This window comes from Stegostoma tigrinum, chromosome 13 (assembly GCF_030684315.1).
Source record: "Stegostoma tigrinum isolate sSteTig4 chromosome 13, sSteTig4.hap1, whole genome shotgun sequence".
Classification (NCBI taxonomy): domain Eukaryota; kingdom Metazoa; phylum Chordata; class Chondrichthyes; order Orectolobiformes; family Stegostomatidae; genus Stegostoma; species Stegostoma tigrinum.
Window position 1 is genome coordinate 23,380,023 of NC_081366.1, and position 27,987 is coordinate 23,408,009.

The 27,987-nt window shown below is 40.1% G+C and overlaps 2 protein-coding genes across 5 annotated transcripts in view; one reads left to right on the plus strand and one right to left on the minus strand.

Moving 5' to 3' along the window:
- Positions 1–16,503, plus strand: part of LOC125458319 (protein Shroom1-like) — a 74,885-nt gene extending 58,382 nt beyond the window's left edge. For 3 of the 4 annotated variants that reach the window (XM_048543512.1, XM_048543511.1, XM_048543513.1), the window contains exon 8: positions 260–1,597. In XM_048543512.1, coding sequence (XP_048399469.1) covers positions 260–514 — 255 coding nt within the window. In that variant the 3' untranslated portion in view covers positions 515–1,597. Of the gene's footprint in view, positions 1–259; positions 1,598–16,348 lie in introns of those variants that run through there. The other variant, XM_059650611.1, reaches the window with a different exon arrangement.
- Positions 16,504–17,145: 642 nt separating this feature from the next.
- On the minus strand, positions 17,146–20,184 carry sowahab (sosondowah ankyrin repeat domain family member Ab). Its single transcript, XM_048543000.2, has one exon. It carries the CDS (start codon positions 19,989–19,991, stop codon positions 18,213–18,215), a length of 1,779 nt encoding a protein of 592 aa, XP_048398957.1. The 5' UTR covers positions 19,992–20,184; the 3' UTR covers positions 17,146–18,212.
- Between the last annotated feature and the right edge of the window lie 7,803 nt (positions 20,185–27,987).

Here is a 27,987-nt window from a genome sequence, read left to right on the forward strand (position 1 = left end):
CTAGTGACTGTGTAAAACAATGAGATGCTTGGCAAACACTCAGAACTAATGCAGCACTGAGGAAGTACAACATTGTCAGCAATACACCTATTAGATGAGATGTTCGACTTTAAGCCAATTTCTCTTTAAACATGGAATCACATGTTTTCTTTCATGTGCTGTAATGTTCCAATGCATATAACACAGCACATTGTCTGACTTACTGCAGGCAAAACCTGCAAATGGCTTTCTAGTTAAGTACATGTTCTATTTTTTTCAGCAATCATTGAATGAAAGGCACCGGACACTCTCTCGCCAGCGTGAAGATGCCAGAGGACTGAAGGAACATCAAGACCACCGGGAACGAGTGATCTTCAGTATCCTAACAAACTACCTCACCAAGGAACAGCTTCTGCACTGTGAACATTTTATCCAAATGAGAAAAGCTTTCCTAATCAAACAAAAAGAACTTGAAGAAGATTGCAAATTAACTGAGGAGCAACTTGAATTTTTTGAAAACACCCTTCAGATATGATTTCATTTTGCTTTCTTTTGAAACTGATTATTAGGTTCCCAAGATGACTCCCATTAATGTTGAAAAGTGATTTAGTAATCCAACTCACAAAGTAGGTTAAAGCAATTCATTCCAAAACTAGCTAATATTAACTGTATCCTGATTGTTTCCATGTGAAATAACTTAAAATGGATAATTAAATAGAAATGAATTGAGGCTACGCTGTAGAATTAGAGCCAGCTAATAGCAGATTGTTGGTTCCTGATAACTAACTGAAAGTTTTTGTTTATCATTTTCATAATCATCAACCACAACAGCCCAGATTTTGCAGTCAGTGTCAAAGCATTGGAACTTGTCATTAAACTGGAAGAAAGTTCACAAAGATCCATTGAATTCTATGGCATGGCTTTCATTTCTGAATATCAATTTGAGTCTGCTGCAAAGTCAAAAGCACTTCCAGATGTTTACCAATGTTTATATAATTAAGCTGGACCACCCCATCACGTGGAAGAGCTTACACAGACAGCGAACCAGGAAATCAAATATGATCATCACATCATCAACAAAATTTTGACTGTCATATTACAGAGTAAGATAATAATGCTGGACATAGATTATATATTAAGGTTCAACTATCATGAACTAACTTTAAAAAAATGAATTCAAAAGTAGATTTTTTTTATCATTGTGGAAAAATTTAACATAACACAGAATAAGCATTACTTTTTAGTACTACTTCAGCAGTAATTATCAATTTAGTATGTTGTTAAATCCCGGTTATTTCGCAAGGTTTTTTTTCCACCATTTGTACAGCAAGGCTAATCATATGAAAAGGGAAGTTTTTTTTCAATTCAGTGATTTTGCATAGATTACATTGTGTAGAGACTTGAACAGCGCAGCTCTGGAGAAATATGGAATCGCTGACAATAACTTCTGGATCTGGACTCCAGAACCCACTGTCAGTTTCAGCAAAATATGGACAGCTTATGCCACCATTACCACTGCAAAATCTGGGCCAATATTATTCATAATTATGTAGCTTGGTTTTCATTGCAAAACATGTCTTTACAATGTAAAAACCAAAAGAACTGCAGATGCTGTAAATCAGGAACAAAAACAAAGTTGCTGGAAAAGCTCAGCAAGTCTGGCAACATCTGTGAAGGAAAAAATAGAGTTAACGTTTCAGGTCTGGTGACCCTTCCTCAGAACTCAGAGCCGTTCTGAGGCAGGGTCACCAGACCTGAAACATTAACTCTATTTTTTCCTTCACTGATGCTGCCCAACCTGCTGAACTCTTTCAGCAACTTTGTTTTTGTTCCATGTCTTTACTATGCTCAGGCATGACATTTTGATGTCTGACTCTGTGAGGATGGTTACCTGTCCAAAGTGTTAATGATTCTTCCTTTGATAAACAATTACACCTATTAAGTACTAAATAAGTTGTGTTTAAGTCTAATGTTCCATACCTAGAACTTTTATGAATTCTTCACTGAAAGAATATTCATTTCTTTATGATATGGTAATTTTTTGGATGGTACCTCCCTCTAATCTTACACAAAGCAGATGTAGTTATGCTGTTTTAATACTGGTCTGAAATTGTTGCAGTAATGACCACCCTTCCAATCTTTTTACTTTGTCAAGGAAGAGTGCCTTTCTTTCATCCAAGTGGTCTGAACACAATCATCTTCATTTCTATATCCCATTATTAACCTATTCATTAATGAACGTAAGCACATTTCTTTGTAAAGTTCAACCACCAACCTGCCCCTTCCTTTCATTTATTTTCATTTTAGCTTTTGTCCAATTCAAACCCTCAAATAATTGTGTTCAAGTATCTAAATTAGCTCATTTCCTTTCCAAGTATTAAGGTAGAATGACTATATTGCCTCCATCCTAAACATTTTTCTGCTGGAAACATCTTCCCGAGACTTTTCTGACCCATTGCTTTTGCCATGTGCAATTGCTCTGCATCCTCATTTGAAACGAAGAGGTCTTATTTAAAAGACGCCCAAGATTGGAAATGGCCCAGACTAGGTTTGTGATTCACAATCGCCCTGTCCCCTATCAGCCCTAAACTGGCTCTAGTTGTAAATCAATTCCCCATTTAATCCTACTGTACCATATTAAAATCCTTTATGATTTTGAACCACACTGTTAAACGTCTTTTAACCTGTTTTTTTAATGAAAAGAGTTGAAACATCTCTAATCCACCCTTGCAATTAAAGTCCCTCATCCAATGTGCTGAATATGTCAGTGAGGTTTTTCTGTACATTTTGTAACTTTGATATCTATGTTAAAGTAAGGCCTTCAAAATGGAACACAATATACCTGCTGCAGCCTAAACAATGATTCACTTAGTTTGAGCCACTGCTTTTACATTCTAATTCGTAGAAATATACCTGACCACTTTTTTGAGAATAGAACCAAGGTGGCATAGACAGCATGTGTGCCAACCAGGAGGTCGCAAAAAGACTCATATTTTTATCTCGAGGCCTCATTTCAATTCTGAGCATTTTATTGCTAGGAAATGCTGCTTAATAGTACTGTTGATGACAACTTCCGTCACTTTACATATGATTGAGAATAGCCTGAAATGGCAGGAATTGCTCAGGTTGTATTTGTCCTGCTTTTTGTGTTCTAGATATGCATGGGCAATTTTCTGCATTATTGAGTCAATGCCAAAGTTGTAGCTGTACTGGAAGAGCTTGGCTAGGGGTGTTGCTAGCTCTGGAGCACAAGTCTGCAGTACTCTTGCCGAAATGTTGGCAGAAACCAACATTGTAGGACGTGTCGCCGATGGATGTTTCGGGACATCAAATGGAGTCGATCAAATTGGGTGAATACTAGTATCTGTGAAAACCAAAAGAATTGCAGCTTCTGTAAATTAGGAACAAAAACAAAGTTGCTGGAAGAGCTCAGCAGGTCTGGCAGCATCTGTGAAGAACAAAACAGAGTTAGCGTTTCGGGTCCGGTGACCCTTCCTTAGAATTGGGGAAGGGAATCCAGTTCTGAGGAATGGTCACCGGACCCAAAATGTTAATTCTGTTTTCTCCTTCACAGATGCTGCCAGACCTGCTGAGCTCTTCCAGCAACTTTGATTTTATTCCTAGTATCTGTGAAGCTGGGGAGCTCTGGAGAAGAAGATGGATCATCCACTCAGCACATCTAGCTGAAGATTGTTGTAAATGCTTCAGTCTTATCTTTACTGAACCAGCAACTATATCAGTACACCATCACCTCCCCCATATATTCTCTCTATATCCATTTGTTACTAAGGTGATGAAAGTTTGAACACATGATCTCATGGCCAGGTGAAATCTAATGTTCGTAAGAACGTAAGAACATAGATTAATATACACGCAAGACAGTTATTCGGCCCAGTGAGTCTCTGTTAGCTATTCCAAAACGCAATTCAATCAAATCCACACCTTTCCCATATCTTTGAAATTTGTACTCCTCCATGTATTTAATCTTTTGAACCGATTTACACCATGCTGTCAAGTAATGCAATGCTAATGCTAATCATTCATTGTGTAAGCACATTTTCCATATGTCGCTTCTGCTTCTTTTGCTAATCACCTTAAATCTAATTAAATTCTTTGATTGTGGACACCACTGTCGCATGTCCTCTTAACCTTCTTTGATCTAAGAAGAACATGCCTAGCTTTCTGTTTTATCCATGGAACAGCAATAACCTTGGAACCATTCCAACACATCTGTTCTACTTCCTGTTTGGAGTTTCAACATACAATGCTCCAGTTGGAGCTGAACTGTTTTTTTTTATAAAAGGTTAGCATAACTTTCTGACTTTTACATTTATTTATTTTTCACAGAATTTTGTATGAATTGTTAATTGGTTTGACCTGCTAACTTAAAACATTTTTGCCCAAACCTATTCTCCCATTATTCCCAATGCCTCACTTCCTACAATACCTTTAAATTTGTATCATTGTGTATAATATCAATTTTCACTAATGTTTACGATAAATATATCCTGTTGCATTATTCTGCGTAGTCTTTCACAGTCTGTACATCTGCCCATCCCAATAGCTTGACTATATTGTCATTAAGCTGGTAACTGTCTTCCTCAGCCATTACTGCACTCCAAGTTTCATATCAGAAGTAAATTTTGGAAGTCTGCAATGTACCCCCATATCCAAATGTTGTAATTTAAAGGATACATTATACATCCTCATAAAGTTCAGATTATCAAAGAAAGTTAGTGATTTTCAAGCTATAGTCTCAGTTCAAAATTTTGATAAAGGTTTTGCTCTCATTCACCAATTGATTGGCTCTTTGTTGCCTACGGACATCTACTTTATATCAATGTAAAAAAAAGTATGTAGTAATTATTGTTCTTGTATTATCTTCTAATACTAAGTAATAATAATATTATAAATTAAATTTGTACATAATGATATTTATGTAAAAGTACATTCCACTGTAAGTGATGCCCTCTCTTTTCTCTCTCATTCTCAGCTGAGAGGATACTTGAGGGTTGACTGAGTTTAAGTCACTTGGTGGAGGACATTGTAAACTGCCTCTGATGGCCAGAGGACCTACAAATGAGGTTACTGCCATTATCTGACTCCAACCTATGTATCTACAGCTACCCAGCTATCTGCTGACGTGTGCCTCTCCTTCTCCCAGTAGCATCCCAGTGATGGCAAGGGGGAAAGGCCCCTAATTAATTATTTAAGGACCTCAATAGGCCCAAAGAGGCAAGTATACAGAAGTCTTGATCCCTGATAAGACAAGTCTGGATCATATGGGTAGTCAGTGAGACTCCCTGAAATCTAGCAGCAGTTGGGGCGGGGCGTGGGGTGGGTGGTGGGAGAATAAAATACAGCCCCTTAGTTTAGTGTGTTCTGCAGCACTGTAGTTTATTCCCTTCAGCACACAACATGTACGTGTATCATTAAGTAGAGAATAATTTTTCCAAATATGTCCTAATACATAGTTGACTATTGAATATTGTGCAGAAAGCCAATGTCATCCATCGTTGTCCCTGTTGTCTTGCTGCGCAATAAACTCATCTCCAAAGTGAGAACTATGAAACAATATTTCATGTCACTTGTCCTTGAAAACCAACAGGTGATGTGAAATCAAAAAAACCATAACAAAGTAAATAACAAAGCATCTTATAGTCTAGATACAATCACTGTGTTGTATACTTAAATTTTTTTTACACCTTCTCAAAGTTTTCTTCTATTGTCTCCTGAATGCATTGAAGTTAGTTTCATAAGCACTGGTCATGCTGTAAGGTTTCACCTAAGTGAGCATTCTTTACAGATGTGAATAAAGGACTATTATGTTATGCTGTATGGTTATTGTAAGCAGTTCTGCTCTTTGCTTGTTACAGTTTAACAATTTTGGCTCCATGTTGTGGATTCTCAAGGACCAGTGATGCCAAATAGTGTTTTATGTTTTCCTCAGTAGAGTTGGATGTATTTTGCAGCAAAGCAGACATTTCCATCAGAGGGCACCACTCAGGCCAAGCAAGAGATGATTTTTCTGTTCACCCACTCAGTGGTGTTGAAGTCAATTGCTGGAATTGCAATTACATGAGGTTAATACGGTCTTCCTTGGCTACATCGTACTGATTCTGTACATTTACCAACTGATTTTTAAAGTATTTGTAATAAATATTCAGGCAGGAATTGAATACCCTAATTGGTGTTCCTGGAAATGAATACTGAGGGACTCCCCTAAAACCTCATTGAGAATTGTCCACTGAGCAGTCGATCCCTAGAAACAGTGTTCAATCCCTAAATTAATATTTTCAGGTAGGATGATAGTAAGAGTCTTACAACGTTGACTTCCAGGAAGTAATGTGACAAATAGTTTCTTTGCCTGTTTACAGCAAGCCCTGCAGGAAGTGATTCAGAATAATTTTGACCTTGTGCAACAGTGTAAGGTAGAAATGGTGAGTCAGGTGCTGCTTTGCTACCATGTGTTTTGCAGTTTTTCACAAAGTCCACTTGTTTGTGCAGCTGCCAAGTGAGGGAAAGTTCAGGCGGAATAGGCTGGGGCTATTTTCTCTGGAGTGTTGGAGACTGAGGGGTGACCTTAAAGAGGTTTATAAAATCAAGCAGGGGGCATGGATAGGGTGAATAATCAAGATCATTACCCCAGAGTGGGGGAGTCCAAAACTGGAGGGCATAGGTTTAAGGTGAGAGGGAAAAAATTTAAAAGGTACCAGAGGGGCAACTTTTTCATGCAGAAAGTGAAGCATGTAAGGGGTGAGCTGCCAGAGGAAGTGGTGGAGGCTGGTACATTTACAACATTTAAAAGGCATCTCGATCAGTATATGAATAGGAAGGCTTTAGAGAGATATGGGCCAAATGCTGGCAAATGGGACTAGATTAATTTAGGATATTTGGTCGGCATGGATGAATTGGACCAAAGGGTCTGTTTCTGTGCTGTATATTACTATGCCTCTAAAGCAGTAATGGTACCCACCATGATAAATAGTTCACAAAATATTGTGATGCCTCGTATGTCAATAATGTCCAGTTTTACAAGAAACCAAATGACAACTTTCATTTGTAGAACAATGAAAGCCTTCAAAAGAGAAGGTGAGAAAATGGGGTGGAGGTGTGGGATACTGTTCAGAAGAACATAATACTTTGTGACCACATCATTTCAAAATCATCTTGGGATGGATAGTTTGTGATTTAGTATTTCCCTCTGTTCGAAAAGGTTCTGCAAGAATGCTAATATTTTAAAAGTCCCAATTTAATCTGCAGCCTGGCGGAAAAGGGATCTTACTCGCTTATTTTTACTTCTCATGAATAATGTGCAATTTATTATGTGTATTTGCATTGTAAGAAAAAAATCAGATTGTGGAACTGATGTGATGAAATGATTGCCCTTTATTGTAATAACCTTATGACTGTGGGATCATGAGGTGCTGCTGTTTAAGTGGAAACAAAAATCATGTTGATAAAGCCTGTGAAATGTGTTAGTGTTTCCATTCCTTTTGGTGATGGTGTTGATAATTAAAATGGTTTGACCTTACCCTAATACAGAAAGATGATATCGATTCACTTTAAACCTACATGCCATACAGCCCCACAGCTGTGTGTGAACATAAAACGTTTTTGGGCAAATGCACATAAAGTGGTTATCATCAATGCTGGACTAAGTAAATCAGAAAGAGACAACATCCTATACCATTGTAAGCTGCACCGTTCAATAACTGAGGACAATTTTGTTGCTGAACTGATGGTGTGCTTCACGGCTACAATCCGAAGAGGGTAAGTCGAAGCAGGGATAGTAAAATAATTAAACTTGAACATTTTATGGACTAATCTCATTATTAAGAATTTGAGAGAGGGAGTGTAGTGTGAAACTCATACTATGGAGGTAACTGTGGCATTTCTGCAAAGATCCATTTCACCTCCTTCACAGCATTCATGCCATAGTAGTTACAGTGACCCACATGTGTACCAGAGAAATTAACATTTTGCAGATCACTGAAAGATGCAACCTTGCTAAGAGAAGGATGGTCGTTGGAATCAAAGAAAATTGGAGCAAAACCTTGTCAAAGAAATTCATCTATTGTTAATTCAAAACAACTAAACAATAAGTAAATCAAATTATTTATTGAAAGATAGGTTGGAGATAAGGGGTTAGATAGCAAGTCTCCATTTCAATTCCATTGAGAAATCTTGGTTTCCCTAACTTACCATTGAAGAACCATTGGTGAATGTATCTTTTCACTGGCATTCCTGTAAAAACTGAACGACTACTCCAACTTTTAGCATTTGATAATACAAAAATCTGTTCTTTCTTTCTATTTCTTCTCTAGTTTTGCCCTCTTGCCCCTCTTCCACCCCCACACCTCACCCCCCTGTTGTTGAAAAACGGTTTTTGTTTCTCTACCTGGCTCTAGGTACAAAGGCATCCAGATCTGGCTTACTTTCAAAGGAGAGCAGAATAATATTTTGCTTAGACCTGTACAAGGTTGTCTTTGCTACTGATAAAGATGTTGAGCTATTCCTGGTTTCCCTTCAAATCATTTGTTTTCCTTTGCTTTCTGTTTGAATGCTAGATAACCAAAAATACATATCACATGTTAAAACACTATTTAAAAAGCTAACAACAAACAAACTAAAAGTAAGCAACACATTAAAGAAAACAGTTTAGAAACAAAAACAGCATGCCCGTGAAAAGAACAATTGGAAGAAAACAAACGGGTTCTAAAGTAAAATGTTGTTAGATTATGAGTAAATATCACAAATATTTTCATTTAACCTGTTGGAAAAGACTTAAAAATAAGATAAATACATGGGAGTATCTGTGTATTTTTCATAAAGGTGTGGATTGCGTTTATGAGAATGCATACTGCCAGCTCCCCAAAAATTGGAGATAATGGGAACTGCAGATGCTGGAGATTCCAAGATAATAAAATGTGAGGCTGGATGAACACAGCAGGCCAAGCAGCATCTCAGGAGCACAAAAGCTGATGTTTCGGGCCTAGACCCTTCATCAGAGAGGCTCTGATGAAGGGTCTAGGCCCGAAACGTCAGCTTTTGTGCTCCTGAGATGCTGCTTGGCCTGCTGTGTTCATCCAGCCTCACATTTTATTATCCCCAAAAATTGGCATGTTCTACATAAGCCAGCCCTGCAGTCACATCGGACAGTCATAACATAACAGGCTATGTTTAATAATGGGACTTTTACCCCTCAATAGGAGGAAGATCTGCCTCTGGGTGCTACCAGGCAATTGATTGGCTGACAGCTCCAGCAGTCACAGAGCACAGTACTGGGCAATCTTGGACAGAAGAGAGGCCCAGAGAGGCTAGTCCTGGGGTTTTAGGATAGGGAGGGATCCTACAGCCCAAGGTGAGTGAGAAGTGGATGGAGGAAAAGGTTCTGTCAGGCACCTAGACAGAAGGAAGGGGTGTGCACATGGCAGTCCCCAGTAGAGATGCCCACTCTCTTGCTGCTTTAGCTGACAGACGCCATAAATAAACGGTCTGCCTACTTATGCACACTCATCATATTTTGGAATGAACAGCACAATGTTCAGATCAACAGGTTTCCTAACAAGCCTAACTGACCTTTAATTATGTATACATGTATGGGAGATGGGCTGTTGATTTCAGCGCCTGCGCTCCAAAGGCATTATTGGAGTGAATTCAGGGTTGGGCTAACTATCCAATTTGTTTGCCAAGGGATCAAGCAGGATAATGGCGTTGAGAAACTTATCAGCCATGATTGAATGGTGGGGCATTGAGGTTGCGCTGAATTTGAGGGGGTTCACAGTCCATAGCAGTACTTATGCACATCTGTAAAGCAACACAGTGTTCAAAGAAGACTTCGCCATACACACTCATCTAAGATGATACCGTGGGCAGTTATCAGCATGTTTTCAGCAGGAGGGGAGGATGGGCACGTGAAATAAGACCATAAGACATAGGAGCAGAAATTAGGTGGGAGAAAAGACAGACAGGTCAAGGAAGCAGGGGTGAGCTGGGCTGGTCTTCGGATGAGGTTGGGGTGGGGAGATTTTGAAGCTTGTGAAGTCCAAAGTGACACCATTGGGCTGCAGGGCTCCCAAGTAAAATATGAGGTGCTGTTCCTGCAGCCTTTGTGAGGCATCGTTGTGGCACTGGAGGAGGCCTAGGGTGGACATGTCGTCCAAGGAGTGGGAGGGGGAGCTGAAGTAGTTTGCGACTGGGAGGTGCAGTCGTTTGTCACGAACCGCGCGTAGGTGTTCCACAAAGCGGTCTCCAAGCCTGTCCCACCTATCCGCTCCTCCCACCACACTGACCCCTATCCCACTTCCTACCTACTAGCCTCAACCCTGCCCTCTTGACCTGTCCATCTTCCCTCAACTGACCAACCCCCATACCAACTCCCTACCCACACTCACCTTTACTGGCTCCATCCCCTCCTCGTTGACCTGTCTGTCTTCTCTCCACCTATCTGCTCCTTTATCCACCTTCCATCATCACCTCCCCCTCTCTCTATTTATTTCAGAGTCCCCTTCCCCGGCCCCATCTTTGAAGAAGGGTCCAGATACGAAACATTAGCTTTCCTGCTTCTCTGATGCTGCTTGGCCTGCTGTGTTCATCCAGCCCTACATCTTGTGTAGGGTTAGGGTTAGGGTTAGGGTTAGGGTTAGACTCCAGCATCAGCAGTTCTTACTATCTCTAAAAGAAAAAGAAATTGGAATGACAACTCTAGTGGAAAGCTTAACAGAATAATAGGTTATTTAACTACTAAACAGTAACTGTTTCAATACAGTAAACCCCATAAAACACACCCTTGAGAAAGGCAAATTCAGTAAAGTAGATTATCCCACATGCAATTGTAACAGTAGGAAGAGAAAATCCAGCTTTTGGGTGTAACAGAGAGAACAAAACAGTTTTCACATCCAGCTCCAAGATCCTAGCAGCATCTGCGACTGAAAAGCTAAAACTAAAAATCTTGGTTCTGTGGGAGCTTCCCCCCACCCATACAGGCTGCTTCTACTATTCCCAACTTTAGAAAAAACCCAAGGCCTCGCAAGCTGTTTATTTTATTGTCTCTGAGCAGACCACTTGATAGCTTTCTCTCAACATTTCTTCATTTAAAATAAAACAGGACAAAATACTCGTCTTAACACCATATTATCGTCACAGTAGGCAAACAATTATTGTGGAATCCACTGCGGTCTCTTGCAAACCTGGGGATATGATTAGTGAACGATTGTCAACAGGCTTTGATCACTATGCCTAAAACCATATAAATTTGTGCAACCTGTAACTGGAGAGGAGATAATGGGAACTGCAGATGCTGGAGAATTCCAAGATAATAAAATGTGAGGCTGGATGAACACAGCAGGCCAAGCAGCATCTCAGGAGCACAAAAGCTGGAGAGGAGATGTTGGCTTTATGCAAATATAATATGCTGGGAACATGGTTTCAACTCCCTTCACAGTAGCTGGTGAAATGTAAATACAATTAATGATTAAAGCCTGTTAAGGAAGGAAGTCTGCAATGCTTACCAAGCCTGGCCTACATGTTGAACTCCAGGCCCACTCCAGTAATGTGGTTGAATGTTAACCACCCTCTGGAGTGGCCTATCAAGGTAATAAGTTCAAGGGCAATGAGGAGTAGTTAAAAAAATTCTAGCCTTGTCTGTGATTTTCTCATCCTGTAAAACAATGAAGAAACCAATCCTGGAAATTGATTATTTTCTGCCTTTCCTAGGCTACGCATAGTGAATTCACACCCACAACAGAGTGATTATATGATATCTGCAGGATTTAGTGATGAACTTTCCCCTTTGCTGTGAGAGCTGCAGTGAGGGCATTGTTCAGAATCCAGAACTAATGCATGAAATCCATTAAGTATGCACAGTGGACTACAGATGAGATTTCTGCCCACAAAATGGAAATACCAGTGTATAGGCAGAAAATCCTAGCATAAGGCTAGGTTGGCTATGCTGGGGGCAATCCATATAAAACAGCCTCTGAAGGGTTTAGCGTTGGGGCCAAACATGGAGTGGGTTGTTCATGTTCTGAAATTGTTAACCTCATTGAGTCCTGATGGCTGTAAAGTGCCTGGGTGGAAGACAGCTTGTGTTGAGCTGCACTGGAGCACTGCAGCAAGCCTGAGGCAGAAATGTTGTCATGGAAACATAAAGTATGTTGAAGTGTTCCAGACAACTGGAGGCTTGGGTCATTTTTTTCAGAAAGTGTAGGGATATGACAAAGTGGTCACCCAGTTGGCATTCATCACCCCAAAGTAAAGAACACAACATTGTGAGCAATGGATACAGTCAATTTGATGAACGAATTTGAGGTAAATCCTGTTTCACTTGGAAGGTGTGTTTGGCACCTTGGGTAATGAGGGTGGAAGGAAGGAAATGGGCAAGTGTTGCACTTTACATGATTGTGTGGGATATAACCTCTGTTTGTAGATTGCGGCATAGGAAACACCCTTTCTACAATCAGACTCTGGAAGATATCATACTTGAGTCCACCCATGTATATTTCACAGAGAAAATGGCTTGCCTTATGAAAAGAGATTGATCAGTTTTGATTAGTGGGTATACTCTGGAGAAGAATGAGAGGAGATCAAATTGAAGCATATCCAACGCCAAAGGGGATTGGCAAAGTAAATGTAGAAAGGGTGTTTCCTATGCCGCAATCTACAAACAGAGGTTATAGTTTTAGAATAAGTGGGAGCAGATTTAAAGATGAGGAGAAACTATTTCTCTCAAAGGGTCATAAATCTAGAATTCACAACCCCAGAGTGCAGTGGATGTTGGGACATTGATTGAATTTAGGGAGGAGACAGACTTTTACTTACGGATTGAAAGGTTTGTATGACCGGCCGGAAAATGGAGTTGAAACCAAGGTTGTATCAAATGGTGGAACAGGGTCAAGGGGCTGAATTGCCTACTACATCTTTTATCAGTTTAACCATTCAAATTTGTATTACATTGTCAAAACTGAGTATTCCCATAGCTAGATAACTGCATTCTTGGAGTGTAACAACAGGTTAATACTCCGAACATAACTTCCCAAAATCTTTGTTGCAAAACTTACCAATTCAGCAAACAGGCTAAGACCACCTGATGGTTTAGAATATTATTTGTCCATAGCCGATAGGCAATACTTTTAGAGCTGCCTTTATCAGTCATCCTTTTTTATTCCCTGAAACACATTAAAGACATTTTGAAATGGAAAGTATCTTTTGGGCAAAACAAGTTTTCAGAAGAATTAGAAGGGAATCTCATACAATCCTGCAAAGTCCTAACAAGACGAGGCAGGTTAAATGCAGAAAGAATGTTCCCAATGGTGGGGAAGTCCAGAATCAGGGGTCATATTTTTCAGGATAAGGGGTAAACCTTATAGGACGGAGATGAGGAGAAATTTCTTCACCCGGAGGTAAAGTGGTTGAGGCCAAAATATTGTGTTTTCAAGGAGTAGGTAAATAAAGTTTTTGTGGCTAAAGTGATCAAAATGAGAGGATAGGACAAGGGTATCGTGATCGATAATCAGCCCATGATCATATTGAACGGTGGAGAGGGCTCAAATGGCCTACTCTCACCCCTATGTTTCAATACAGAGGAATCAATAACCATAAACATTAGAAATGCAAAGCCCTAAAGGAAAAGGACTGGTCTCCAGGTTACAAACATGTATTTGGTGCTGTTTGTGCAGGCAGTCATATGAGTCCGTCCAGAAATATGAAACCAAAATCAAGTTCAGTGACATTCCTTTGCTTCATGTTATGACCAGTTGTATCAATAGATTGAAATTGATCTGAACAATGTCTAACATTATACCTGTAAATATCAATTACAGATTAGACTTGAAACAAAGGTGGGTTTCACTGAAAAATGTCATACTCTGCAGCTGTTACTACTACTGCCTCTTATATGGCACCTTCAATGTAGAAAAAAATAAAGTGCTACATCTGACGTAATCAAAAAGAAACCCTCGTATGATCAGGGCCAGGAAGAAAGAATCATGGACCCTGTTTCCTTCTCCTGTTTCCAAGTCCCTTTTCTCCCCCAGTAAACCCACTACCACTGCCTCACAATATTTGATGTTTCTGATGTGCACATTTGTGTTGTGTTTTGGGTCCAATGGAATAGAATTGTAAAGCACAGAAAGAGGCCATTCAGTCCAAGATGTCTGCACTGGTTCCTGGAGAAATATAGTCAGCCCTAACACTGCCCCAACCAACCTGTTTTATTTCCCCTTGTTACTTTCTCTATGTATCCAATTTCCTTTACGGCACTAATCTGGATCTGAACCCACCTCAATGTAAGGAACGGGGTGCATTCCTAATGTGTGCAAAAGATTTTCCTTTTGACACCTTTGGTACTTTTTACCAACCAATTGAAATGAAGTCAAGACTGGACAATTTGATTATTGATTCCTCAACCATTGGCAACAGTTTCTATTCAGTGCATCAAACTCCTTCACTATTTATACACCTGTCAAATGCCCTCAGGCCTCTTTGCTTATGGACTAGCAACCTCATTAACTCCACCTCACTGAAGGCCTTCTTGAATGTGTCTTCTGAATCCTCTGTGAAAACTTCATATATTTTTGGCAAGAATTGGAAACTATGGTCACAGTAAGTTTGAACTTTTTTATGCTTTCAACAAAACTTGGTTGCTTCTGTACTCTATGATTCTATTCATAAAACTCAGATTTCAATATGATATATTTCACAAGCACAGTTTTGTTATACATGTTTTGGTTATTCTTGTCACATTACCAGCTCCACTCCTTTGAACTTGGCCCAATATCAGACTAATGTTTCCCTGGAAGTTTTCTTCAGATTTTTCCGAGGGCAACTCTATTTTTCAGGAGCCACTTCTGGCTTTTTCAGCAGCTTCTTTTTCCACTCTCAGTAACTCATTTATTAGATGATGTAGCCGTGAAGTAAGAAAACCTGATCTATCTCAGCTGACATGTTTTGACTCAAAAAGGAGCAGAATTAGAAGAATTCATCAATAATCTCAATCAGCAGCAATCCATTAAACTTAAAGTCACACACACAGGAAGCATCAGTTTCCTATTGACAGTATTGGAACAATGGGTTTTATTTTACAATATCTGACAGACACTTCTACCCTAAACCCAGGTTCATTTGATCGGTGAAATCACAGCTGATATGCTTCCATTGCATTTGCACAAGCTGGAAGATTTCAACCAGGCAGTTATTCCTTAGTTAATACGTCTCCGATCTCAATCACAACTTTAAACTTGATAGTGTTCATTACACCAAGAACCACTATACTTTTCACCAAATAGTAGGTCCTGATCTTAAGCAGGTCTAAGCCAGAGACTCCACATTAATTTTAAAGGAATTCATTACATCACTCATTTTAAGCTTTCCTGGCTCCCAGATAGTTATTTCATTGCTAACAAGTCTGATTTTTTTTCTCTCTCCTTCTGGTCACTTTCCCCCTCCTTTTTCCTTGCAGCCTTGACCTGCCTCCACCCACCTCTTGCAGGCTTGTCCTCCTTCCCTCCCCCAACACCTCAAGTAGCCTTTTCATTCACCCTCACTTGAAACCTTCTCCTTTCCACCCACCCATCCCATGCAACACTCCTCTCTCCTCACCCTGGTCCCTTACACTTGTGGACTCTTCCTTCATCCTCCAGCCCTAGCAGGTAGCAGTCTGTGCAGCTGGCACACAGCAATGCCAATGCTCACACCCATGCTTCACAATTTGCAATGCACAGGCTGGATGACAGCAACTTGCTCACTGTGGTCTTTACCTTTCAAACTGCACAATTAAGAGCACACACGGGAGAGAAACAGCCTGTGATTGAGGAAACATGAGACATAGAATCTCTGGAGCAGCAGTTCCTCACAGATTCCAAGTCTTTTATGTTTGGGGTTGACTTCATTCTGACCTTTCACAGAAGACAGCAGTATTGTCCAAGCCCAGGGCCCTCCTGAAAGCACAGGTCCCATTGGTAAACATCATGTGCATCACCTCCTTCTGGACCATGTCTGTGATAGACCTTTTCAACTGTAAAACTGTCATGCTGTGTTCTGCTTGATGTCTGTTATTTTATCATAGTACATTGTGCCGTGCTTGCACAATTTGATTGTTCAATTCCCACTAGTTGCTAAAGCAATTTCAAAATTTTCCATTTTTAATTTTAAAAATGACAGTTTAGCCATAAACTTCAATAACTTATACAAATTTTAATGTAAGTACATTTAAATTTAGCCATTAAATTGCCCTTCCTTCCTTTCATTTCTTCATTGGTTTTGACTTGAAACCCCTAATATGGTTTATATAATTTGCCTAGAGCTGTGATTTGGTTGAGTCAAATCATCATTATGTTGTTTATTCATTTGTCTGAACTTAATTTTCTAGGTTGCGTCTGCACAAGTCAACTGTATTGATGGAATACACTCCACGAACTTGAAAAACGTTCTGCTGAAGAGCTTTTGTTTAAATACATCCAGTGGGAATTCATGACCTCAAATGGGAATTAATTGTATTTACACATGCTTGTACAATTACCCTACTTCATCTAAGGACTATTTCAGCTTAACGTTAAGTACAATGTCATGAGTGGTTATTTCAACATGAAGGTTCAGTGGTTAGAACAAAGGATGCAGCCGTCAGAATTTTCTCTTGTTTTTAGTTATAGAACATAGAACATTGAAGAATACAGCGCAGAGCAGACCCTTTGGCCCTCGATGTTGCGCCGGCCTGTGAACTAATCTAAGCCTATCCCCCTAAGTTCAAGGGGTAAGTTCAAGCTTCACTGCATATCAATAGCAGCAGTATCCCCCCACTAAGTGGATGTTAAAAATATTGATTTGATGACCTTACATTTTTTTACAATTACAGGTAAGTCTACACTTTGCTTTGTTACCATTGTTGTTCTGTGTCTCAGCTTCACATGCTTGCAGAAGTAAAATAAAATCAAAAAGCCAAAAATACTACAGATGCCGGAAATTTAAAAAAATGAGTAGCAGTAATTTTTGGTTAAACACCTACCAAAATACATTGGTCATGTTCTACTCAAACAATGTTCAACAACAAAAAAAGTAATATACAAGGACAATGCCACTTTTCTCAATGTGTGTTGAAGGAGGTACCTAATAAATAGTGAAGATGTCTCTCTATAGGTCTTGTCCACACATGAAATCCATACAGTTAAAGAAAATACAAATAAACTTTATTTGAACAAAGCTTCTGAAACCTGTCCTTTAGTTTTTCTTCAATTTCTAGAAATCTTGTAAATGACAAGGGAACAGGACATACTGGATTTAGTAATGAGGAACAAACAACCATAAAAAGAAACAATCTGACAAGTAAGGAAGAATTGTCAAATCACGACGATAATATGGTTGAGTTTGTTACCACATTTAAGTGTAGTAAGGAACAGTCACAAACTAGTGTTTTAAAATTACAGTAAAGCAAGAAAATGTTACCACAGTAAAATGAGCTGAAGGCCCTTAAGTTGTAGGGGACTTCAAGTTTAGTAAAGCCCTTCAAGGCAAAGAAAATGCAGTAGGTTGCAGTGTCTTAGGAAGGGGAGAGTGGGAACAAAGGAGAAGACTGACCTCTGATTACTGTTTTGGTCCTAAGTAACAGGTATCTCACAGGAACATAATCATTTAAATATTCTAGATGCCTGACCATGATGCATTTGCATGCTAATGTGACTGCAAATGTTTTTGGGACAGTCATTGTGCAGCTAAAAATTCAATATTTAAACAAGAAAAATATCCCCAAATGGAATAACAGAATCACACTGGAGTTGAGTACCCTGGGTTGTAACCAAATTTATGACCCTTAATCATCCCACATCATGAACTCAAAACAATATTTTACAACAACTGATGCCAGACACACCCTGCCCACCAGAAAAACTGCTGACCTAATGAGAAATGAGCTAAGAAAAAGCAGCACCTGCCTGACTGAAATCAATAGGGCTTCATTGTAACTTCACTGCAATAATTCTGACCCGTGACCCACACATGCAGTACATGGAGCAAATAAACAACTGAGTATAAAATAAACCTTCTAGAAATGAAACAACTTTAACATTAGATGCTGCTTTGTATAAACTGCAGCACAATAATAATTTTTTAAACACTAGTTAGTTCAAAAGATTACATTTTGACCCACAAAATCACCCAAAGACCACCTAATATATTAACACAGCAATAGAACTAGTTCCCCACCAATCCATTGTAATCCTTTTAAAAATTACGGAAAGAAGTTAGTAAAACACTTCAGTCACAGGTCGACGTTTCAGAACAATCTCTTTTTCTTCTTCCTCTTCATTCAGTGATGCAAAGTTCGCTCGCATTTTAGTTCTTTTCTTGTGTCCAGTTGGAGCTGTAAAGAATTTGCTGAAATTAGGCGGTTTTTTCAGTGATTTAGAAAACTCCTGGAAGCTTATATCATCAGCTAGTGCACCCAGCAGTGTGTTTGTGCTGCTCAGGATGGAAGATGCCACCTTTGACCCCCTTTTGTAAGGAATGGATTCACTGGTGAAACTGTCTGGGTCTCCTAACAGTTGCTTCACTTTGATGGAATTATTCTTATTTAAGTAATGGTATGGCCGCTTGCCACTATAGTCCCTTAGAGCTGTTTTTGCTCCATAGTTTTGTACCAGTTCAACAATGATATTCTCCTTGTCATGTATAGCAGCTATGTGCAGGGGAGTGTAACCACCATAAGCTTTGGAGTTGACATCCATTTTGATGCCATGTTGCTCAGCCGTATCAATGATCCAACACATCATTTCACTGTTGCCGGATTTCGCAGCCCAATGGACAGCTGTGAAGCCAGACATGAAATCCTTCTTCTCAGCCAAATAACTGTCTCTCAGCAGCAGTCCCGACACTTGGGTCCATTGTCCCAAGGCTGTTTTCACAATCCAATCATGTTCAATTGGATCTAAGGGTACTTGGTCAGAGAAACGAACATCTTCGGGAAACTTCAAAAGCCTGGAAGCTCTCTTTAAATTAGGTGAACTACAGCCCATTTCTGTTGGCTGATTCCTTTTCATTTTGGGTGCTTTAGGGGCACTTTGGTCAGCTGAAACTACTTGGCATATATTCTTGCTTGGAACAATATTTTCTGGCTCCTTCTCCTTGTCTTGTTTGCGGCTGTGGCAATTACCATATCCAGTGGAGTCTGGAGGCAAGCGAAGTGGGTGCATATATGGTTTCGGCTTCTGAGCTAATGTTGCCTTTGGAGCTCCTTGTGGGATAATATCATTGGCCTTGGCTTCGTAGTGTCCAACCTTATGCTCAAAACTTAAAGTGCTGTCCTCAGTGGGGGAATGAGGAAGAGAAAGCGGGTGCTCAGGTTCAGGAGCAGGGTGAGCGGTGAGCACAGCGTTAGCCTGGTCTGTAGAAGGGCTGGGACATTCAGAAGTTGAAACAGCCTCCCCCCACAAGTTCGGCTCAGCAGCAGCTTCTTGTGCCAAGGGGCGACTCTCGGAAGCCAGGTGTTGGCTCTCCATGATGTGTTCGAGGCTACGGCTCTTGGCAGGGTGCGCAGCCTGGGATGCAGTCGAGATCTGCCACTCCCCCACCACTGGGTCAGGTTTTGAAGCCAGGGAGCCAGTCTCGGTGGGGGTATCCTTTTGGTTTTGCCTATGAGCTGACAAGCCGCTCAGGGCTTGAACCTGACTGGGTGTCAGTGCCGAAGGGGCTGAGTTCCTCCTAGCCCCCGGCCCCTGGGAGACCTCCGTAACCCGGCCAGCTTCCACCAGGTTCCGCAAACTCTCCCCCTTGTCCGGCACCTGGGCGGTGACCAGGTGCTGCCATTTCTTCTTCAACACCACAAACTTGACGCCTCCCTCTTCTCGTACCACCGCCACGTTATTGACGAACTTTTTGAAGAGCTCCCTGGCTGTCCTCTTCCCATCCGGATCGCTCGGCGCCAGCTCACTCCTGAAGTTGTGCAGCAGCTCCGAGTTCCTGACCTTGCCTCCAGCTTGCACCAGAAAGCTGGTGATAACCTCCTGACTCAGAACCGGTTCCATTCTCGCTTTACCTGTCCGAATGGAAACTCCCAGCAGCCGGACTCTGCCCAGTGCGCACAGCTCACTTCCCTGCCCCACGAAGCTGTCATGAGACTGACTGAACCGACGCTGATTCCCTCGCTGCCGCCACAACCCCTGGTCTCTCCTGCACTACCTGTTCTTTCCGGAACACAACCTCCCCGTCTGCCGGCTGTTTATCAAATACTACGTTTGGTGAAACGAGAACCACAGGGAGGAGACTGCTGTGGAATGGGGCTCTGGGATTTGTAGTCCTAACACATTTCATAGGTGCCATTCAAAACAGGGGACTCCGTCTCAAAGGCTTTTGAAGTCATTTTCACCAAAAGTTAAATTGGTGAAAACTTGAGTGGTGACCCACAAGAGGCTGTCATTTAAATTGGAGAAGGAATCTCCACTTGAGGAGCTCTGGGCTAGGGGTGGTGTGGAAGGTAAATCAAAGATATGCCAAAAAAAAGAGATTTCAAGGGTAACAAAGTGTGGAGCTGGATGAACACAGCAGGCCAAGCAGCATCTCAGGAGCACAAAAGCTGACGTTTCGGGCCTAGACCCTTCATCAGAGACGGTTTTCAAGGGTGCTTAGGATGTAGCTCTTGCCACGATATTTGAGTCACTGGATTAAAAATGAGGGAGAAGTGAGTACAATAATATGCTAAGGGGGTTCTTGTGGTGCATTGTTGAAGTCCCTACCTCTGGACTGGTGAGCCAGCAAGTTCCAGCTGCTCCAGAGGTGCAAAAGAATATCCCCAAACAGGTTAATTAGAAAAAAAGTGGATTGAAGAAATATGTGGTCTTGTGGTGTATTAGTATTGTCCCTATCTCTATGTCAGGGGGCCCATGTTCAAGTTCTACCTGCTCCACAAGTGTGTAATAAGAACAGTGAGCAGGTTGATGAGAAAATATTTTCAAGGATATGGTGAAACAGCTCAGTGGTGTAGGATGGATGGAGAATAAATGTCAGTGAGACTAACTGGGCTGAATGGCTTGTTAATGTGCTCTAACTTGTGTAAGTGTAACCTGTGCAATTATTATGAAAATGTACCAAATATAACCAAAATTCTATATCCAAATAACTGAAATCTCAAGTGCTTTAAGTGTGTGAATCGTTTAAATGCTCAAGTGAACAGTACCTGGCCCTGTATTGGGGTGACTGCAGTCTCCAAAATATTGTGCCAGGAAAAGCCAGGGATGGTGAATTGTTGAGATGTTGAGTACTTGTCCCAGCCATGACTCCCTGCCCATTTCTTTTTAACTCTTATCCAACATTTTTATTATCTTTCCATTGAGTAGTAGCACCAGCTCCATTGGCTAACCTATCACTATATAATGCCCATCTCATTCAAAGCTCTGCAGCCTGTTTCCTATCCTGCAGTCAAACCTGCTGACGCATCTGTCAAATCCTTGTCAGTCTCCATTGATGTTCTGAACCCCAACACAACAAATTCAAAATCTTTATGCTGTTTTATAAATTAAGCCATGAATTTAACGTTCTGTCAGTTTTGATACTTTTTTCACTACACTCAGCTCGAATCTCAATCCAAATTTTCTATAGGGTTTGAATAATAATTCCTAAAAGGTAACTGTTCCTACCTGTAGCTTTTCACATACAAATAATTATTATCCATAGCTAGATATTAATATGTGTTTCCTGGTATCCTTTAAACTTCTTTGTTCCTCTTCTCCAAACTCAAATACAGTACTCATGCTAATAAAATGTGAGGCTGGATGAACACAGCAGGCCAAGCAGCATCTCAGGAGCACAAAAGCTGACGTTTCGGGCCTAGACCCTTCATCAGAGAGGGGGATGGGGAGAGGATTCTGGAATAAATAGGGAGAGACGGGGAGGCAGACCGAAGATGGAGAGAAAAGAAGATAGGTGGAGAGGAGAGTTTGGGTGGGGAGGTAGGGAGGGGATAGGTTGTCCAGGGAAGACGGACAGGTCAAGGAGGTGGGATGAGGTTAGTAGGTAGGAGATGGAGGTGCGGCTTGGGGTGGGAGGAAGGGATGGGTGAGAGGAAGAACAGGTTAGGGAGGCAGAGACAGGTTGGACTGGTTTTGGGATGCACTGGGTGGAGGGGAAGAGCTGGGCTGGTTGTGTGGTGCAGTGGGGGGAGGGGACGAACTGGGCTGGTTTAGGGATGCGGTGGGGGAAGGGGAGATTTTGAAGCTGGTGAAGTCCACATTGATACCATTGGGCTGCAGGGTTCCCAAGCGGAATATGAGTTGCTGTTCCTGCAACGTTCGGGTGGCATCATTGTGGCACTGCAGGAGGCCCATGATGATCATGTCATCTAAAGAATGGGAGGGGGAGTGGAAATGGTTTGCGACTGGGAGGTGCAGTTGTTTATTGCGAACCGAGTGGAGGCGTTCTGCAAAGCGGTCCCCAAGCCTCTGCTTGGTTTCCCCAATGTAGAGGAAGCCACACCGGGTACAGTGGATGTAGTATACCACATTGGCAGATGTGCAGGTGAACCTCTGCTTAATATGGAAAGTCATCTTGGGGCCTGGGATAGGGGTGAGAGAGGAGGTGTGGGGGCAAGTGTAGCATTTCCTGAGGTTGCAGGGGAAGGTGCCGGGTGTGGTGGGGTTGGAGGGCAGTGTGGAGCGAACAAGGGAGTCCTTGATTAAAACCTTATATTTATTGTAGAATCAGAATCACATTTAACTAATATGTTTATGATTTTTCTTATTAAAAATGAACAGGAAATCCTTGTAAGCATTATGCTGCATCAGTTGCTTCCTTAATAATTTACTATTAGATTATGCATTCCTTTCTGCAACTTCAAGAGCAAAGATAGCTCACTGTTTATTTTCTATTACCAAACATCTTATCAAATTCCTCTACATCGCCCCTTCTAGGGTCACTGCCAACAACATGATCTTGTTTATCAATAATTGAAGCCATCCGTTTAGACCATTTCAAACCTCGCTCAAGCTTCTATACTGACCTAACCTTGAATTCACATCTTTATCCAGTTTTAGCCTGAGTTTCCCTCACTGCACATACACTTCATCTTGTTCATGTAATTCACTTTCTGTTCCTTTAGTCTAATTCTCTGTGAACAACTGACCAGCAATATTTCTTTTCTGGCCCACTGTTGGCTGATGTTGTCAGTGGTTCTCACTTATCAACTGTTATTCCTTTTACTTTCAAAAATTCCAACAAAATTTACATCCAGAAAATAAAACCATAAGAGACCCTCTATACTTATAAACTACAGCCTCATATTTAACCTCTATTTACTTACCAAATATTTTGAATGTATCATAATCTTCCAAATTCATCTCCATTTTCCCTACAAATCTATTTTGAATCTGTCTGGTTCCTGTCCCTATGACAACACTCAAATAACCTAATCTATCTGAACTAATCTTTTTCCTTGCTTGATTTTAGTTAGATATTAGCCAAATTGCCTTCATCCAGTTCTACCATTCCATCACCTCTCTCAAGCCATTACCTGCGTCTGTGAGGTAAAAAAACGAAGTCTTGGAAGAGCTGCACTTTCCTCCCATTAAACATTACAAAGACTACAGCAAATTGTGATTCTCCTCTGCAATATTCTCAGTGTCTTAGCCATTAATTGTTCACCCCTTCCCAAATATAATCTCATGTGTCAAATAGGTTATAGTTTCATATTCTCAGTAAGATACTTCCATGGAATTTGCCGTCCCACACTGAAATCTCTTGCAGCCCATCAATACTTTCCAGTTACTCTAATTTCTCTAACTGCTCCCTGTGCAACTCCCTTTTATACTTTAACCAAATTTGCCATCATCTCTCCTCATAACTCTTTTGCTTCTTTATATTCATTTCTGTGTGATTACAATTTGGTAAAATGACATGAGGAAATTTCCCATGTTAAATGTAAACATAAATGCAATTTATTTTTCTACTTCATACTGAGCATTAATAGTTAAACTTTTCAAACTGCCACGTTTACTGCCTAGCACATATAAATACGACATTCTTAATACAGGATTAAATATCAGATGCGCTCTGCTGTGGTTGTTGCAGCATATCATTAGCCATGCTAAGCTCTACTGGAAATTTCCCTGTAGTTTTGTCATCATCTCTTATCTGTTGCAATGTCAGTATGTACTTGTTGCAATTGATGCCTAATATGAAAATGAGATTTTTTTGTGCTATCAACTAATAAACTCAATATTTGGAACATTAGCCATTGACTGCACTTATAAGTATCAAGGGATTTATCTTGCTATGCATTAATATAATGAAAATTCATCTCACTGACAATATTTCTTCAGCTATGTAAAGAAAATAATATTTTTACAGTGTAATACTTTTATTATTTTGTTGACCTGAATTAAACATACATTTTGATTTTGATGAATTCCTAGTGATGAAGTGTGTTGGTAATGATCAGTAGCTTGTTATTCTTTTGTAGCTCATTATACTTAGCTGAATGAAAGGCTCAAGACATGGCGATAAGAGTGTGCAACAGTGATTGAAGCAAAAGGGTCAACACCATCATCAAAAGTTCCCAGCAATTTTGATTGAGAGAGTGAAAATACATCATCCTTTATTCCCTGCCTCAATCCATCTGCTGCTGAAATCCTCATCAATACCTTCATCATCTTTCGACTCAAATATACCAATATTCTCCTATCCTCTAGCCTCCAAACTTTGAAATATGTTGCCTGTATTTTATAATAAACCAAATCCCTCTTATCTATTACGGCAATCTATTTTTGCTGTCCCATTTTGGCTTTGAACCTTTCAAATGCAAAATTCTTATGCCTATATGTGAATCCCTTCATTTCTCCGCCATTCCCAACTCTGCAATCTTTGCCAGCTGTACACTCCTTTGAAAACTCTGCAATCTTCCAACTTGAGAAAGTCATGTGTCTTTCATAACGCAGTATAAAGGCCATAAAACTCCACTAACATAAGGTCATTGATTCCTGATAGGATGGCTATTCCCCACTAATACTAAAGGTACTAATGCTCCAAACAGAGCAGGGAAAATTTACTTTGGAGCTTTCTAGGGTCTCCTCAATGCTACCTTACAGATTTCAGAGTTGAAACTGGAATACGGATATAATCGCTTACTGGATTACCAGTGTTATATATTTGCACAAAGTTAGATATTGAACAAACTTATGATACAGTATGTGGCAGGCTCAGCCATTAGTTCTCACTGTATTCATCCCTCCTAAAGTAACCAGATTCAAGGGCCTATACTGAGGACATCAATAGTTCCAGTTACTTCAAAATAAAGCAAGTGTATACCACTAAAAATCCTGAAGCTCTGACTGTTGCTAACCTTATTCCCCTACAGCCAATTTCTGGGACAGTGCTGACAACAACAATACTGTAGATAGCTAATTAGTAGGGTTTCATCTAAGTTGATAAACTAAAGTAATTCAAGATAAGAAAGATTGTTTTAAAGCTTCTATAAATTGGGAAGAGAATCTGACCGAAGAAATGCAGTTCACATTTTAAAATTGTATATGAGAAACAAATGCATACACATTCTATCTGATGTAAGGATCCATGAAGAAAAATTAAAGATTCTTTTAACCATTTTAAATACCGATTTTATTGCAAAAATGTATTTTATTCGCAAAAAAAAATATTTATGTGCTTACAGAGTTCCTGAAACAGTTTTTAATTGCAAAAAAAAATTATTTATGTGCTTACAGAGTTCCTGAAACAGTTTTTATTCACAAAAAAAATTATTTATGTGCTTACAGAGTTCCTGAAACAGTTCGGTGCAGATTTTGCACATGGAGAACAATCAAACATTGGAATTTGGTATTCACTGCCGTTGCAAAAACAAACCAAGATATTTCATACTTATGCAAGACAATATTTACACATGTCTGAAACACTGAGAGGGTCTGATAACTTTGGCTGAAAGATATAAACAGTAGTCTTTCCCCATTGCACCTTGGTGCCACTGCCCCAAGATTTCGTGCATCCCTCAGCAAGTAAACCAGGACCTTGGAATATGCCAGTGTGCAACCTTTGCTTGAGGTCAACTCTGCACTCAAAGACAATAAGTTTCAAGCAGATCAAAGAGCACCTTTCACCCAGTTAGTGGTCTTCCTGGCGCAGTTGATGTTTGTCTTGTTGAGAGCACAGTGAACTGTGTCACAGAGCTGCTCAGGACAAAAACCACTTAAAGTACAGTCAGTCTGATTATGTACACAAATGTAGAAGCCAATTAACGTAAGCGATGTCCTAAAAATAACAAAAGTAGTTGAATGATGAGACAATCGGCTTTGATAGGCAAGGCTAATGCACAGGATGGAAAGAAGATTTCCAAGAGGATAATTCCCCATTCTTCTTCAAATCATGCTATGTGATACTTTGTATAATATGGATCTAGAACTGGCAACCTAGAGGTAGTTAGTTAAGGCAAGACTATACTATGTTAACTAAAATGTGTATAAACCTGTTAGTTCGTGTGATTGCACTTGATCATGATGGTTTTCATTTTGTTATAAATGCCCAGCCCACCTGGTTTATTAATGTTCTTTAGGAAAATGACCCTTAGCTTCTGGCTGCTTTGGCTTATGCACGACTTCATTCACAAGCTATATGATTGATTCTTAAAGTCCTAAGGGTAATGAGAGATTGGTAATAATTGCTACTTTGTCAGTATTGTCCACATTCTACCATCAAACCTAATCTACTGAACATAAACTCGGGGCCTTGGCTTCTTTTCCTCAGCTGAAGGAAAAATTAAAAATTAGTCACTAATTCAGAATTAATCCAGAAGACGCAATTGTTTCCTTTAGCTAATTACTTGTAACACAATTTAGCAGAACAATACGTTGGTTTGGGGCCTTCTTCTGGACCAGTGGTGGCATTCCTACACCTAGACCAGGTGTCCTGTGTTCAAGTCTTATCTGCTCGAGACGTGTGTATTAACAACTCTGAACAGGTTAATTAGAATAATAGTTTAGCCGAACAATAAGTACATTATATGTTACATTCTCCCATGCTTATAGAACAGTGTATCCTTGAACCTAGTCTACGCATGCCTCAGGTGATTTACCTTTGCAATAAGCATTGTGTTAGTCCACTGTGCACATAATTCTCATGATTTACCTTTGCAATAAGCATTGTGTTAGTCCACTGTGCACATAATTCTCATGATTTGACATGGTTGTGAGAACTAATTGGCAATCTAGTAATTGTGTGATCCAGTGATCAGACGGATATTTTCTGCTCAAGCAAGTATCATTAATAGAAAATGTGTAACTAACTTCTAGAATTGATTCACTCCAGCGATCAGTGGCAGTTCCCAGCCAACACTTGAATCCCTCATTTATACATTAGCCATGTGGAATGTATTATCTTCCTGAAGCAGCAATAACAGATCATAGCACTAGTTCCAGATTCAGCATGGTCTACAGACTTTTTGACAATCTCCTTCTTGACTCTATTTATTTTTTAATCACCTGATTCAGCAATCACTGAATTCCTAATGTATCTTTCCAACCTAGCCTGAAGACTTGCTCAAAAAGAAACCTCCAATGTCTTCAGTGAAGTTTCAAAGACAAGTTCTAAAGAATCAATTCCAGTTATTTTTCAAAAAACTTGATGTAAATCCATTTTTCACAATCCTTCAAAATGCGACAAGTAACTTAAAACCAATAGTTTCCTGTCAGCCCTACCCAGAAAGTTACCAACCATATGAAAAGAATGGTGTTCAGATGAATACAGTCTGCCAGAAAGATGAAATCATGATGAAGGTCAGAGTGATGGCATACATGATTTTGGATGGACCTAATATTTCTAATAAACTGCAGTACAAAATGTCAGGTGATAAAGACAATCATTACCCATTATAAATAGCTTCAAAACAGAACAGTATTTTAACTCAGTAATAAATTTCTCTCAATGAACAGTATTAGTGTTATGATTTAAGCAAAAGAATTAAAAGAAAGAAAAATACTAACATCAGTACAGCACTTTTCACAATCAGTGGACTTTGCAGCCAATAAA